We start from the raw sequence: 15,363 nt of genomic DNA, 5'->3' as shown, positions 1-15,363 counted from the left end.
GCAAAGACTAATTAACATTTGAAAGGCAATCAATATACTTTTCTTTGGTTAACAAAATAAAAGGGAAATCCATACATAATTATTTGAATAGATAGCATGTGAAAAAATTCAATGTCTATTTTTAAATGTTCAGCAAACTAGACAGAATGAGAATTTCTCCAACCTGAAAAAGGGCATCCATGGCAAAATGACAGCTACATGATACTTGAGGGTAAAGACTGAATGCCTTCTAAGATTGGGAAAGTGGCACTTCATTCAACACTGTATTGCATGTAATAGTCATTACAAGGGTAGTAGCAGAAAGAAAAGGCATCAGATTGGAAAGAAGAGTTTTGTATACAAATGACATGATGTATACATTTTAAAATCCTGAGGAATATACCTAGTGGGAGCTAATAAGTGAATTCAGCAAGACAATACATAGTAATCAGAATTAACTTCAACATCTTTAAGTTGTGTGTGTTAGATCTTTGGTCTCAGCAACAAAAAGCTAATACAAGTGGCATCAAAAACATGTACTTTGGGAAAATTTTTGCGAAAAAGTTTTGAGACCTCTATACCAAAAATTATATATTACCCAGAGTAATTAAAGTCCTAGACTTTAACATAAAAAAAAAATACTAGAAATTTTGAGACAAATTCTGTGTTCACAGATTGGAAAATTGCTATGATATTCATTCTCCCCAGCTGGATTTTAGATTAAGTACAATTTCAATTAAAATTTCAGTAGATAATTTGGTAGAAAGTGACAAGTTGGCTCTCAGTTTTATATGGAAATGTTCAGTGCCTAGAATAGCGCAAACAAGTTTTACAAAGAATGAACAAACTATAGAATATAAACCTGTTTTAAAGACCTAGTTTAATTTTTTCCAGTTTTTATTTTTCGCCATTATTCAGTTGTAAACATTCGCTTTCTGTGTATAAAGCATTAAACAGTGTCATGAGCTATATAAACACCATAAAACCATTTACATCAGCTGCAGATACATGACAACTAGAGTATTGCATTTTTGGTTTTGTTCAGCTTGTGTTTACCCACTTAAATATTCTTTAGGTTGTTATCCTGTTCTTTAGATGTAGATGTACTGTTGTTTTGAAGATGCACACATATTTATGAGAGAACCATCTTTTATGCATTATTCCTCTTTCCCATATTCTGTGAGCGATCTGTAAATATCAGAGTAACAATTGCTGGGCACGATTTCTGTGGAGCAATTTACAAGAGGCCCGAACGCAAGACATAAAAAAGAAAAACAATATCTAAGAATTTAAAAAGAAGTTGAATTGTTACTCTGGAATGATTTGTCTTCAGTGATCATCCAAGCTAGTATGCATTTTAGCACATACAGCAACAGTGAAAACATCTTTTTTTTTTTTTTAACTGAGTTTATTGGTACAATCTAGGTATACAATACAGTTACATTCATTACTGGGATCCTGTACCTTCACATGATAGGTCTTGGCTCTCATTAAGAGAAGCTACACAAACTATTAGAATTAAACTCACCAAAGTGACAGTACATGAAACAGTAACCTTGTGTATAAAAGCAGTAGCCATGTGTACTCTAGCTACCTATGTGGCACCTCCACCTAGATTAGATGCTTCACATGTAAAGGTCCAAAACTACTCTTGAACATCTTCTCATCTGTCCCTCCGTACTTCCAACTCAGTCTTCCCATGTCACAATTGTGTATCCAGTCAGAATCTAAGTCATCTTTGATTCCTCTCTTTATCTCTTATAGTCCAAAATCAATCCATCAGCATAACTTAATGTTTAACTTCAAATATATTTAGAATGCAGCACTGTTCACCACTCTCCCTTGTGGTCACCTAATCCATAGCTACCCTTACCTCTTAGGTAGATTCCCTAGAACATTGCACTGTTTCCACTCCTGGGCTCCTACAATTTGTTTTTCACACAGTAGCCAGAATTAACCTTTAAAATATGTGAGATCATGTTACCTCTTTGTAGAGGCTGTTTGTTACATTTAGAATAGAATCTACGCTCCTGCGAGGAGATCTGCCCTTTGTCCTCAATTCCTTCTTCCTCCTCTTCCTCCTCCTCCTCCTTCTTTTCCCTTTCTCTGGTACTGTGGTCCCTTGCAGAATGGACTCTTGATTCTCTGAGAGGAAGAAACAGTTTATTAATCTCCTTTGTATTTCCAGCATCTAACAGTCTATGCTTATATACATGAGCAGATAACTTAGATGATTACATTACATACTACATTTTATTTTCCTTGATTCATTTTATATTTTATATAAATTTAACATTGTTAAAATAGACAAGCTGCACAACATCTTTTGTTTTAAAGGAGGTGAAGAGTGTCTTCATTCTATCATGTCTAAGGACAGAAAGCAAGGGGGAAAGTTTGTGTACCTCCAACTATATCTGGCAGCTGTGCTGTGAGGAACTGTGCCTTATCTGCTCTTTAGTTGGTATTTTAGAAATATCTTATGTTTAATATTTTCTTTTTCTGTGTTTTTCATCTGTGGTGTTCAACATATGTAGAAAGGGGGATAGTCAAACAGAGAAATACTCTTAAGCCAGAAGAGCTAAAAACATGTTTGGAATTCATTACTTCATTTTTTTTGGTTCTGGGGATTGAACTTGGGTCCTTGCACTTGTGAGGCAGGTGGCCAAACCACTGAGCTAAATCCCCGACCCTGGAATTTATTACTTTTAGCTCAGTTATTCCACTATTTGGACTATTTCATCTTCATAGAATTGATTAAAGGTAATTTCCCCATATATTGTAAATATCCTTGTCTATTTCTAGTGTATTTCCTGTATCTCCTGAATGAAATTAGTATCATTAGGAAGGTGTGTTCTTGTGAGTTGTGGCAGTGATGAAAACAAAGTAGTGCGCACACATGGGTTTTCCTCTTGATATCACTTCTTGAAACAAAAAGCTCAGTATTTACTATTTTGAAATTTAAAACTGACAGAATTTCTCATTTCCCAGCATATAAAGAAATGACCATAGGTGAGTTCCTTCTGTCCCCAAAGGCTATTTGTACTTTACATCAGTGTTACATCATGATGATGGGGTGGCTAAGACTTGCTATTCAGAAATATGTTTTATTGAGAAATTCTAGTATCAAGTGAGCTATTAGAAGTAGTACTCAGATATTTAGATCAAAACATCATAGGGCTGGGGATTTAGCTCAGTGGTGCCACCACCTGTCTTGCAAGCTCAAGATCCCGAGTTTGATCCCTGGTACAAAAAATTAAAAAATAGATCAGTATGTTCCAAACTCTTAAATAGATGTTTCAGTTCTTGGAAGTTTCTATCCTGAATTTCATTTTTGTTTAATCCTTTGGCATTGTAGGTAAAATGTGATGGTGATTTTTATCTTCATATATTGCCTGCCCAGTATCTATAATTGTATTAACTATTTATTATTCATCGTGTTTTAAAAATCAAGTGAATTAAAGTATATGGTTGCTTATTTTATCAACCAAATAATTCTAAGTCTACCTGAGCATTTTATTTTCACATACATCTTTCAAAACTCCTAGTCAGGGGCTAGGGATTTAGTTCAGTAGTACCATGCCTGCAAGGTCCTCAGTTTGATCCCTAGTACCAAAAAAGAAAAAAAAAGTCCAAGTCAGTACCATTAAAGTATATTGTTACTTATTGTATCAACTGAATAAATTCTGAAAGTCTACCTGAGCATTTTGTTTACACATACCTTTGAATAAAAAGTATTGTTTTTACCATTTTTAAAATACAACATTTACTGGTTTCCTCTAGGGGAAAAAAACTAATGCACATAACATTAGACCTGAGTTTTCTTAAAGATACTTTTTTATGACAAAAGTCAAGTGTCTGATTACAGTGGGGGGAAATGTGTACTTTGAAGAACTATTTCTTATACTCTTTTCTTTTTCCAGTATATCTCTATACCGAGGTAATTGCAGGCCCATACGATTTGAGCCACCAATGCTGGATTTCCATGAACAGTAAGTTAAAACTTTTATATTATATTTTCTCATTAAATGATTACAAGTATTTTTACATGTATTTGTCATACCTTTTGCCTGTATTTTTGGTTTTTGTGCGGGGGTAGGTACCAGGAATCGAACTCAGAACCTTGCACTTGAGAGGCAGGCAGCGGTGGCACTACTGAGCTAAATCCCCCGCCCTTTGCCTGTATTTTCTATGAAAAAAGGTTCACATTAGTTATCAGGAATGTTGAATGTCATTCAAAACTGGGAAACGGGTATCTATTTAAGAATCTACTATCATAATGTGAATTTCTAAAATTTGCAGATTACCCACACGTTGTACTCTCTGGTTTTGAGGCTCTTTAAAACTTCATAAGCTATTTGCTTGATGCCTATCCTGTTAAAGTACAAGCTTAACTAGGTGCACTGGCACACATTTGTAATCCAGCATCTCAGGCAGCTGAGGCTGAGATGGAAGGATTTTGATTTTGAGCCTTGCCTAGGAAACATAAAGTGAAACTGTCTCAAAAAATTAAAATACCATATAAATAAATAAAATGCAAGCTTTTATGCATCACTAGGTGGTATTATCACCAACCCAGAATGGCAAACAAAAGCAAGTGCTCCAGACAGACCTGGTCCAAGAGCAAAATTGCTTCCTCGGAGCACACTCTTTATCAGGGACTCAGGTTTCACACATTTTACTTATTCAAGAAAAAAGATGTGTTTTTATCCTACTGGCCTCCTACTCAGTTTAGCAGGTAGATAAAGAAAGCATTGTAAACAATATAGCTATTAGAATAAAGCCACTCTGGTAAGATGAAGTTTAGGAGAAGTTTTAAAGGGGTAAGAAGGAAGCTGTCTGTACAGCACCACTGGTTAGACTCTTTAATAATCACTTAAGTTGTGATTTGGGTTATAATGTGTTATACATGGTAGTGTTTTACTGAGATGTGATTAGTCTGTCCAGTTTTACCTCTTTTTCCCTCATGAAAGTAAGTCATTCTCTGTGTTATAAACTTGTCCTAGCTATATGGAGTGGTTCACACCTGTAATCCTAGCGTGTGAAAGACTGAGGCAGGAGGATCCCTGCAAGTTTGAGGCCAGCCTGAATGCCATAGTGAGACCTTATCTCAAAAAAAAAGAAATAAACTTGTCCTAAATGAAATTTTATTGCCAAATAACATTCCTGTGAGTTTATTTAGACACCTTGCTATTCTTGGGCATATAGATTCTTTTCTTTTCTTTTTTTTGAAGCTGTTGCTGTAGTGGACATCTATGCATGAAGACTGAAGGTTTTATTTTTTTATTAATTTGGAGAGTAATAGGGAGGTAGATATTGGACTGTTCCCTTAAACTAGATTTCCAGGAATAAAATTACTGAGTAAAAGATTCTGGACATTTTTTTAAAGTATTCATGAATATCCTCAAATTGCTTTTTTGCCTACTAGAAAGATAATTGCACTTTTCACTGCTATCTCCTCAGATTTAGATTATATCTATTTTTATATCTATTCTGACTTGATAGATAGAAATTTTATTTTCTTTAATGCTGTCAAAGTTGTATACACATTAACTTTTTATTGCTTATGATTTTTTTAGTGGGAGAGGAGCTGAGACAGGGTCTCACTTCATAGCCCAGGCTTTCCTTCAACTCATTCCCTGTAAGTCCTCCTACCTCAGCCTCCTGAGGGATGAGATTGCAGGCATGTGCCACCACAAGTTTAAATTATCTATACTTTGAAACTTAGAATAATCAAATAAATGAATTGTACAGAACCGTGGTGTAGGGTCATTGGCACCAGGATTTAAAAGTAGCAAATTTTTTTCTAGAGATTGTATTCTCTCAGAGATCATGGATTTGGGGGTAGAACTGCAGAGAACTTGTATGTTTGTGTACCTCTACATAGAATCAGTATTTGGAAGTAGTCATTATGTAAGTAAAAACTGACTTGTGGGCACTTGTGGAGCATTAGATTTTAAAGGCTATAATGTTTCAAGAGGAAATAAATCACTGTTTTCTTCTATATAAGAAGTTTAGGTACTGTTCTTTAAAACTTGATCCTCAGTGCAACACTGTTGAGAAGTGAATCTTTTAGGGGTGATTAGTTTATAGGAACTCTGCAAACTCTCTCAGGAGTGGGTTCTTTCTCCCCCACATGAAGCCCTGTGCCACTTACGACGCAGCAAAAGTTCTTGAGCAGACTCCAATGCCTTGGTCCAGCCTCTAGAACTGCAGACGGATGAGTTTCTGTTGTATAGAAATGACTCAGCCTGTGGCATTTTGTTATAGTAACACAAAGTGGATAGGGACAGTTACAATGTTAAGATCGCAAGGAATATAAACTAGAGCTATTATTCCAGTTACAATGATATATCATCCAGTCTCCTTTCATATGCCACATATTTAACGAAACGTGACATTTGACTTTTCCCTTGAGTAAAATTATCTTTGAATTGTTCTCTTATTGCAGAGCGAATCAGAACAGAAACTGGTGCACTTCAGGATTTGACTGTGGCCTTGAACAATGTTTAAAAAACATTGTCAGTGTTGGGGGAGAGGAATATGAGGCTATTTGTGTCCGGCATCGAAACTATAGTCTAAAATAGAATCCCTACTTTGAAAAACTTAGCAATATTTTCAAGATATTCTTCCAAAAGTTTTATCTGTTTTTGCTTCATTATTGGGCAGGGGGATTTTATTTTGAAATAAAAAAAATTTTTTTCAGGTACAAAATACCTGAACTGAAATTCCTATTCGAAATCATCTGTCCCTCAATCCACTGAATTATGCTCCACTCCCAAAATAGGAGAAATTGGGATGTGCTCAAGCAAGATTCTGGACCGGTGGCTTTTAATGTTTTTGAATCTTGACTCTTGAGGAATGGCTGAATGTTGCGCACCCTCATTCTTCCCGTCCCCCAGTATACAAACACACAACACAGTTGCACATAGTACTTTGTATGTAAAAGAGTGGCTTTTGTAGAGACATTCCTCTCGTGGTCCATGTGTGGATCTTACTAATAGGTAGTGAAGCTGGGCATAGTGGTGCATGCCCATAGTCCCAGCACTCAGGAGTCTGAGGCAGGAGGATTGCCATAAGTTTGAGGCCAGCCTGGGCTACATAGTGAGTGCAAGGCGGCCTGAACTGTATACCCTTTCTCAAAGGGAGGGAGAGGGGACTGATCAGAAGGGGTAGTGAAAAATTCCTGCTCTAGGCCAGGTTGACAAATATCGCTACAAAACTTATTGCATTTTGCTTATGCTACCAATACATGCTGCTCACTGTAGTAAACTTAAAAATACTTATGAGGGGAAGGAAAAAGTAAAAAACTGATAATCCAGCCGCCAGAAACATTAAATTTGAACTTTTATCTAGAGTTCTTTTTCTATTAATTTATGCTTATTTATAAAAACATAACTATATATTCAGTTCTGTTGAATTTTCAACTAATTTATTTTATAGTGTCAAAGAACATCAAATTGTAGGGTTGGGGATTTAGCTCAGTGGTGCCAACACCTGCCTCGCAAGCACAAGGTCCTAAGTTTAATCCCCAGTACCAAAAAAAAAAAAAGAACATCAAATTATATAGGTGTACTATATTTGTTAAATTCATTTATTGTTTTAAATGTTTTGTTCCTGTGATTTGTGCTGCAACAGATTTAAACACAACCTTGGCCATTTCCTTAGGATGGGGTCTAATGAAAGGTTATGCAGAATATTAAAGTTTTTAGTTAACTTTTAGGCTAGAGAATAATTTGGTGTCATAAGCAAAGGACAACTGATGGAAATAAAAGAGTCAGTCTTTGACTGGAGAGGAAATAAACATGGTTTCTTCCTGAAACTGGTGCTGTTCATGGAAAACAGATTTAAACACAACCTTGGCCATTTCCTTAGGATGGGGTCTAATGAAAGGTTATACAGAATATTAAAGTTTTTAGTTAAATTTTAGGCTAGAGAATAATTTGGTGTCATAAGCAAAGGACAACTGATGGAAATGAGTCAGTCTTTGACTGGAGAGGAAATAAACATGGTTTCTTCCTGAAACTGGTGCTGTTCATGGATAAGCTGGAACCTGAGGTGAGAGACTCTTCGAAGACTTGCTGATGTGTGAATGGGCAGATGCACTCCAGCACAGAACTGTCAGGGCAGGCAGTGCAGGGAATGAATAGGTCCCTAAAACAGCCATCTTATATGCAGCTTCAAAATAGTGGGACCAAGCAAAAAGAAGATTGTTTGCTGTGGTCCCCCTACCCCAAATTCATGTGCTAAACCTTTTTATCCAATATTGGGGGGCTGCCAGGTGATTAGGTCGAGAGAGGGGCAGAATCCTCGTGAATGGGATTAGTACCCTCATAAAGATGCATATATAATTGCCTCGCCCTTTGCCACTGCATGAGTGCATGGCAAGAAGACACCATCTATGAACCAGAGACGAGTCCCTCACTAGAATCCAGACCTGCTAGCACTCTGGTCTCAGAGCTTCCAGCTAATAAACTGTGAGAAATATATTTCTACTGTTTATAAGCCAGCCTGATATCTTAGTTATAGCAGACTGATTGAACTAAAACATTATTCAGCCATTATTTAAAACTTTCTGCACCCATTTCAAGGACACTAAATGGAGCATGTAGTAGAAGTAAAGTAGGTCTGTAGAAGGCAATAGTGTGAGCAGATAGACACACATGCTTGTTAAGGTTCAGAGATTTTCAATGTGTGTGTATGTAGATGTGGGTTTGTAATGAGAAATTGGTGTATGTCCTTGTGAGAACTGGTTAAGCAAGCTCAAATTCTACCTGGGTAGGTAGTCAGGAGGGGAAGATCAGGAGTAGGCATAGGCTGAAGCTTGTTCCCAAGGAACACTGAGAATATCCTGAGGAAGAGAGCACCATTGCAAGTCCAGCTGCTATTTAGAGGCTCTTAACTCAGGCAAGGCCTAAAACCTCTTTGAAAGGGCTCCAGGTGATTAGCAGGCCACCTAGAATGATAAGGTCCCTTTTGATTAATTTAAAGTCAAATGTTTTGGTGCTTTCATTATAGCCACAAAGTCCCTCCCAACTTCAGCTAGATTAGTATTTGACTGAATAACTGGAAGAAGATATGTATGAGTGAGTACTAACAATCTGCTGCCTCCCTCCCATCTACCTTGCTCTCAGGGGATAATGTCACAGCTCACACTAACCAGGAACATTCTAGAAAGACATCCTAGGGACCAAGTTGATGTCACACAGCCACCATATGGACATGAACAACACAGTTCTTTCAGTACCTTTGACTTCTAGTAGAAAGGGAAGGAGATATGGTTGGAAGAATTTGCTAGGCTTTAGGCTAAAGAAAATGAAAGAACATTTTTTCCTGGGGAAAGAAAATTATCAGTGGCTTAAAGAAGTACCTGATTGCAGAAGGAAATCAGATGTTTTAGGATATGTCCTCTTTTGAAGGTCACACGCATACGTGTGTGTGTTGATTCACTCTTAGAAACATGAAGCCAGGTGTTGTGGCACAGACTTATATTCCTATCTACTCAGAAGGCCAAGAGGATCACAAATTGGAGACCAGCTCAGGCAATTTGACAGGATCCTTTATCTTTTTTTTTTTTTTTTTTTTTTTTTTTTTTGGTACCAGGGATTGAACTCGGGTCTTTGCACTTGCAAGGCAGGCCACCAAACTTCTGAGCTAAATCCCCGGCCCAACAGGATCCTTTTTCAAAAGAAAATGTAAGATGGTCTGAAGATATATCAGTGGTAGAGCACTTGCCTAGGACCTGCAAGCCTTGGATTCAATCCCCAGAGTGCAAACATATAAAATCAGAAACAAATTTATTAGCTGAACTTTTTTCCTGCTTGACTACATTTATTTCTGCTTCCAAACATTCCTGCTCTTTCTTAAATGAGTAGTATTAAGTGGAAAAAGATCATATCAGAATACCAGAGTTCAAAAGGCTCTTCTTCATAGTTGTTAGTTACTTAACACCTCTCCCTCTTCTTTTTTTAATGCAACTTCGTTTTATTTTCATTTATCCAACCCTTAGGAAAAGTGACCCCATCCCTAGCTCAGGCATAAATCCTGATTAATTTACTTCTTGTTTGTGATCAGTTCAAGGGTAGATATAACCCACTTCTACCTGGTGACATGTGAGCAGGCCTACTGAGGAGTTATGGGGAAAGATTTCCCCCTAAAGGGGGCACAAGATAGAGCCACCTCTCTCCCTTGTATGCAATGCCTGGGGTGCTGGGCAGCCATCCTGCCATCAGGGAGGGAACTTGGTGCTAATCTGAGGAACAAGCTAGCAGTGGAAAAATGTAAAGATCCCAGGTCTTTGAGGCAGTGTTGAACTGACCTACCTGTGTTGTTTTGTTAGATGACACTTACTAGTTTTGTCTTTCTTGATCTTGTGTAGAGTACAAGACACTGCACACCTCTTTCTTCCTCACAGATCTTTTCCATCTCTACTCTTGTGAACCATTCTATTTTCCTCCTGTGTCTGAGACTGTTTTTTATTTATCTCTATTTTTCTCTATCCAATACCTATGGCTGTCTCTTTCCTTACCCACCTTAGCCTAACTCCACACTTTCTCATCAGGTGCTCTCTTCCAAGCAGGTCTGAAAAAATGGCTTGAGACCAAAGAAAAGACACTGGCCTGGCTTTGCTGTGGCTAAGAGGGAGCCTGCTTGGGGAGTCTTGCCACAATTTGAACTTAACTGGCTCCAAGAGAGTGTGGGGGCTTTATATTATCTTACCCAGATACAGGGTGGAAAGGTCACAAGGAGGCAGAAGTAGGGCTCCGGATGTTCTACTGACTAAATATCAAAAGTGGATTTAGATTCTTTATATAAACTTTAAAATTTTTTCAGCTCTTCTACAAATTTGAGGCCTTTTAGAAAGGATATGAGAAGTTCCCCTGCTTCTTTCTAGACCACCCTACACTGGTTCCACACATTTCTACTACCCTCTAGAATTTAGTTCACACTAATTTGATCACATTAACTTCGTTCAAAAGTAGTCCTTTCTTTGTTTTCATCTCTTTGTCAAATATTCTTTAGTCCTCCCTTGTATTTCTCTCCATCTTCTCCCTCCTGTCCTTCCTCCCCATCCTAACAGTCCACGGCAACATCCACCTCACCGCTTTCTTTGTGCCAATGCTGCTAAATGTTTTTCTGTTTCCATAACAACTCCTTTTCTCAAGCATTTATGGCAGACTATAAAAGATGTTTGGGTGGCAGCTCAGTTTACTTAATTCTTTGATTTATATAATTCTTAAATGCAGAAAATCTTAATTTCAAATCAAAAGTCTAATGTGGCTACTTAATGGCTTTAAGGATGAACGTTGAGTAGATTGTTGCTTAAAATGGAAGTCTTTAATGTTAAAATAAATTCAGTTTATGAAAGGTATTTGTCCCTCATGACTTTTTGGTATTTCAAGAAAATCAAGTAGGTCCTCTTTTTAAAAGGATGTTAGGTTTTTTATTTCCAAGCATCCAGGATTTTTGTGAGATCGTTTCCACCAGTGTGTGTTTGAGAAGATTGTAGGATTCTGTGATAATTCATGGTACAAAGTGCTGCATATTGATTTGGCGCAACTTCCTGTCAAAAGCTGTGTTTAACAGAATGCTGTGTCATTGTTGTTCATGCGCTTTGTCCAGGGGCAGTTACTCAGCTGTGTGCCCGCCTTGCAGTGTCATCTCTCTGTGGTGCAGGAAACTTGCCAGTGACCACAGAATTACCGCTTATTGCCAGCCTAGCCTCTACTTCATAGCTGCTTCTTCCTGGTCCTTTTAGTCTTGACTCTTCTATAACGTGGACAGTTAGTGCTTAGTTTTGCTGCAGCACCACAAAGAGCAGCTGTCACTTGCTCCAGCCTGTTCGTCTATAAATACTTCATGGGCTCCTTTGTCCCTCATTCTGTCTTTGGCACAGCCCACAGTGGAGACAAACAAGACCAGCAGTGGCAGGCATCTGGAATCATCATTATTTTTAAATTTTACCTGTCCATCCAAGCAAGTCACACATGTTGCTTGTGATAGCAGAATGTAAGGCCTCTCATGTACATAACACACCTCCCTGTTACTCAGTCCAGTGCTAATCTAGGTATTGCTGTAAAGGATTTTGAAAGTGTAACTAAGGTCCCAAATGAGTTGATTGTCTGCTTGAGTCTGGCCTAGTCCCTGAGCCTTATAAGCCTGGCTATAGCAGTCAGAAGCAAGCATGTAGAGAGACTTGAAGCACAAGTACTTGATGCTGGGAAGTGTCTTTATGCTGAATTTGGAAATGGAGGGGCCTTGTGACAAAAGACCAAGAGCAACCTGAATTTTTTCCAGCAACCTGAATGAATTTAGAAGAGGACTTTGGGTATCACATGAGACCACAGCCTACCAACAGCTTGAGGCAGGAACTTTCTGAGACCCTGAGCAAATAAATTGGCCCTTCTTATGGAATTGAAAGATAATAAATGGGTATTGCTTTAAGCCATTGTTTCTACTAATTTGTTACATAACATACAAAATTAATGTACTGTGTACTTTTCATAGTCCAGAACTGCTTGTGTCACAGGGTTGGGGTGGAGGGGTGACTACTCCCATGGGGCTGTCTGCTTCCTATGTGCTGAGCTGCCCAGAGCTAGAGGAATCCTGCACCCTGTTAGCATGTGCCTAGGATAGCCTGTAACACCTTTCCTAATACTTTCTGTCTGTCCTCCTTGCTCCAGACTTCTTTGAACAACATGGGTATGTACCCTTCTCCTCTCAGCAAGGGCTCACTTTTGCAAAGTGTGGCTCATGGCCTTTTCTCTGAGTCCTAGAAGAAAGGGCAAGGCCAGCTTCTGCAGTGCTGCAAAGAAGGCATTCTCATCCACCCCTGCGTCTGGGCTCCTAGAACCCAGAGTCCTCTGCAGCAGGCCATCCATCTGCAGCCCTGTCTTTCAGAAAGACTCCTCAAAGCACCTGTCTATCTTATGTCCTGTCTTCTTTACCTTAGCAGAGACTGACTACGCTGAAGTCACATAAGGAACATAAAGAACAAAATTATAGTGTAGTGACTGACAGATTGCCAGTTAATCTGCAATCTGTTTGAATTATAAAAGAGCTACAGGGGATTGAACTCAGGGCCTTTGCAATGAACTACAGCCCTAGTCCATTTTATTTTATTTTAGACAAGTTCTTACTAAGTTGCCCAGGTGGAACTCAAACTTGGCAGTCTTCCTTCCTTGGCCTCTCAAAGGGCTGGGAATTACAGGTGTGTGCCACTGTAACTGGCTAAAGAACTTTTTTTTTTTTTTTTTTTAAAAGAAAGTACATAGTAGGCTAGAGATGTAGCTCAGTGACACAGCACCTGCCTGGCAAGCACAAGGTCCTGAGTTGGATCCTGGGTACCAAAATATAGAAAAGAAAAGAAAGTACCTAGCTGGTGAACTTTCAGGACATGAGGATGGTTTTATTTCTGTACATTGTTATTCTTACTCGTATATACAAAGCTTAGGGAAGAAAACTTTCATCTTCTATGTACTTGCTTTATACAGCTTCCCCTGCAGCATTATGACCATAGTCCAAAGTCCATCTGGGTCTGTACCTGCTTCCCTGTTTCATGGGCCTTTGTCCCCATCTGGGATCAATGATCCAGTTGATTAAGGAATGTAGTCTCTACCAGAAGTGAGAATATCTCAGCAGGCTGATGCTTCATGGTATGAAGAGTTTGGAGAGCATTTGGCTTCCTGCTCCTTAACCCCATTTGCATTTTTATAGGCATTACCTCTCTGTCACTGTCTCAGGACCCAAGCCCTACTTCCACTCCTTCCCACCTATGGCTAGATTCTTAAACCACAGGATTAATGTGGACTTTATGATGGTTGGGCTGTAAACCTGAGTTTCGGCTTCTCTGTGTAGAGCCAGGCGTGGTGGCGCACACCTGTAATCCCAGCACTTAGGAGGCTGAGGCAGGAGGATTGCTGTGAGTTCGAGACCAGCCTGGGCTACATAGTGAGTTCCAGGTCAGACTCAACTACATAGTGAGACCCTGTCTCAAACCGCTCCCCCCTAAAAAAATCAGCTTCTCTGTGTAAAGCAGAAAAAAAATTTTTTTTGGTACTGGGGATCAAACTCTGGTCCTTGGGCTTGCTAGGCAGGCAGTGGAACCACTGAGCTAAATCCCCAGCCAAGCAGAGAAATGTTTTGTGGGATCCCAGCTCTCAGGGCATTCTCTGGGCTCAGCCTTCCATGACTGCTCATATACTGTGACCATCAGCTCTTGGCTGGGAAACTTGAGGGCAGCTTGTCTTCTGCACAGCCTGCCACTCCTGCAAGGTGGTGGCAGTTGCAGCTTTCAGAAAACATGACTTGGTTTAGACTTCAGAGGCATCAGAACCACAAGACGGCAAGACTTTGTGTCTGCATTATAACAAAACTCTCAAGTGACATGTAAAATAAAGCAGTGCCAACTGTTACCAAAACGTAAGAAAAATATGTTAGATGTTTACAAAAGATAGTGAAAGGTCTTATTTATATGATTTTTGGGCCCTGTGCATATGTTTGGGGCAATATGGAAAGAAAATAGTTACTACATTCTAGAAAAGACAACTAGTGAGAGGGAGGGGAGAAAGAGGAAGAGTAGAGAAAGTGAGCAAGCGTGTGCATGCACTTTTACACATCCCTGGTGCCATGCTGAGTGATACTGGCAGGATGTAGTGTGTATAGGATTTGTCTTTTGCCTTCAGGATGCTGATAATCTTGTTGGGTAAAAGATTGGTATCAGTGAAATGATTAGAGAGGACTAAAAAATTTAATTTACATACAGAATTCTCTGAAGCTATGGAAGATAGGAAGCCTGTCAAATAAGATTAGCTACAGAAGTACTCCGTGGACTTCACAATGAGATGTTGCTTTTAAGGAAATCTGTAACATGGATGATGAGGGGAACATGAAAATGCTATGTGAACCATTAAGTGTGTGTTTAATATTGTTCCTTCAAGAGGATGTAGCTTAGTGCTATTGGTTACATCATGGACTAGACCCAGATGGCTTGATTCAAGTACAGGTTCCAAATGTGACTTTGGACAAGTTAATTAACTTTTTTGTGACCCAGTATCCCCATCTATAAAATGAGGATAATAAAATTCCCTAACTCACAAGATCTCTTCCTGTGATTTTGCAACTCCATTTCTGTTCTCACATTGGAGAGTGCAGTCTATGGAATTTGAGAAGAGGATGTTGTGGACAGTGCATAGGGATGCAGGGTGGTATCAGAGAGAAAAGGGGGGCCCTTGTTCTGTGCCTCCTTCCTCAGTAGATGGTAAACTTCTTTACATCACAGGACTTATGCAGGGTAACAGATCGTTTATACTCAGTAAACATTTGTTGAGTAACAAAATGTATTTTTATGTGTAATTTTACATAGTAGTCAACTTGACAAATCTTTTT

At 38.8% G+C, this 15,363-nt stretch overlaps 1 protein-coding gene across 2 annotated transcripts in view; it reads left to right on the top strand.

Moving 5' to 3' along the window:
* The window catches only part of Tmem131 (transmembrane protein 131), a 179,820-nt gene that overhangs the window by 71,369 nt on the left and 93,088 nt on the right, over nt 1–15,363 (top strand). For both annotated transcript variants that reach the window (XM_010638092.2, XM_010638091.2), the window contains exon 4: nt 3,900–3,968. In XM_010638092.2, the coding sequence (XP_010636394.1) occupies nt 3,900–3,968 (69 nt within the window). The remainder of the gene's footprint in view (nt 1–3,899; nt 3,969–15,363) is intronic.

Source organism: Fukomys damarensis, unplaced genomic scaffold, assembly GCF_012274545.1.
Source record: "Fukomys damarensis isolate Sample0158 unplaced genomic scaffold, DMR_v1.0_HiC HiC_scaffold_9, whole genome shotgun sequence".
NCBI classification, from domain to species: Eukaryota; Metazoa; Chordata; class Mammalia; order Rodentia; family Bathyergidae; genus Fukomys; species Fukomys damarensis.
Note: the sequence above shows the minus strand (reverse complement) of the source record. Positions and strands in the feature narration are given on the sequence as shown.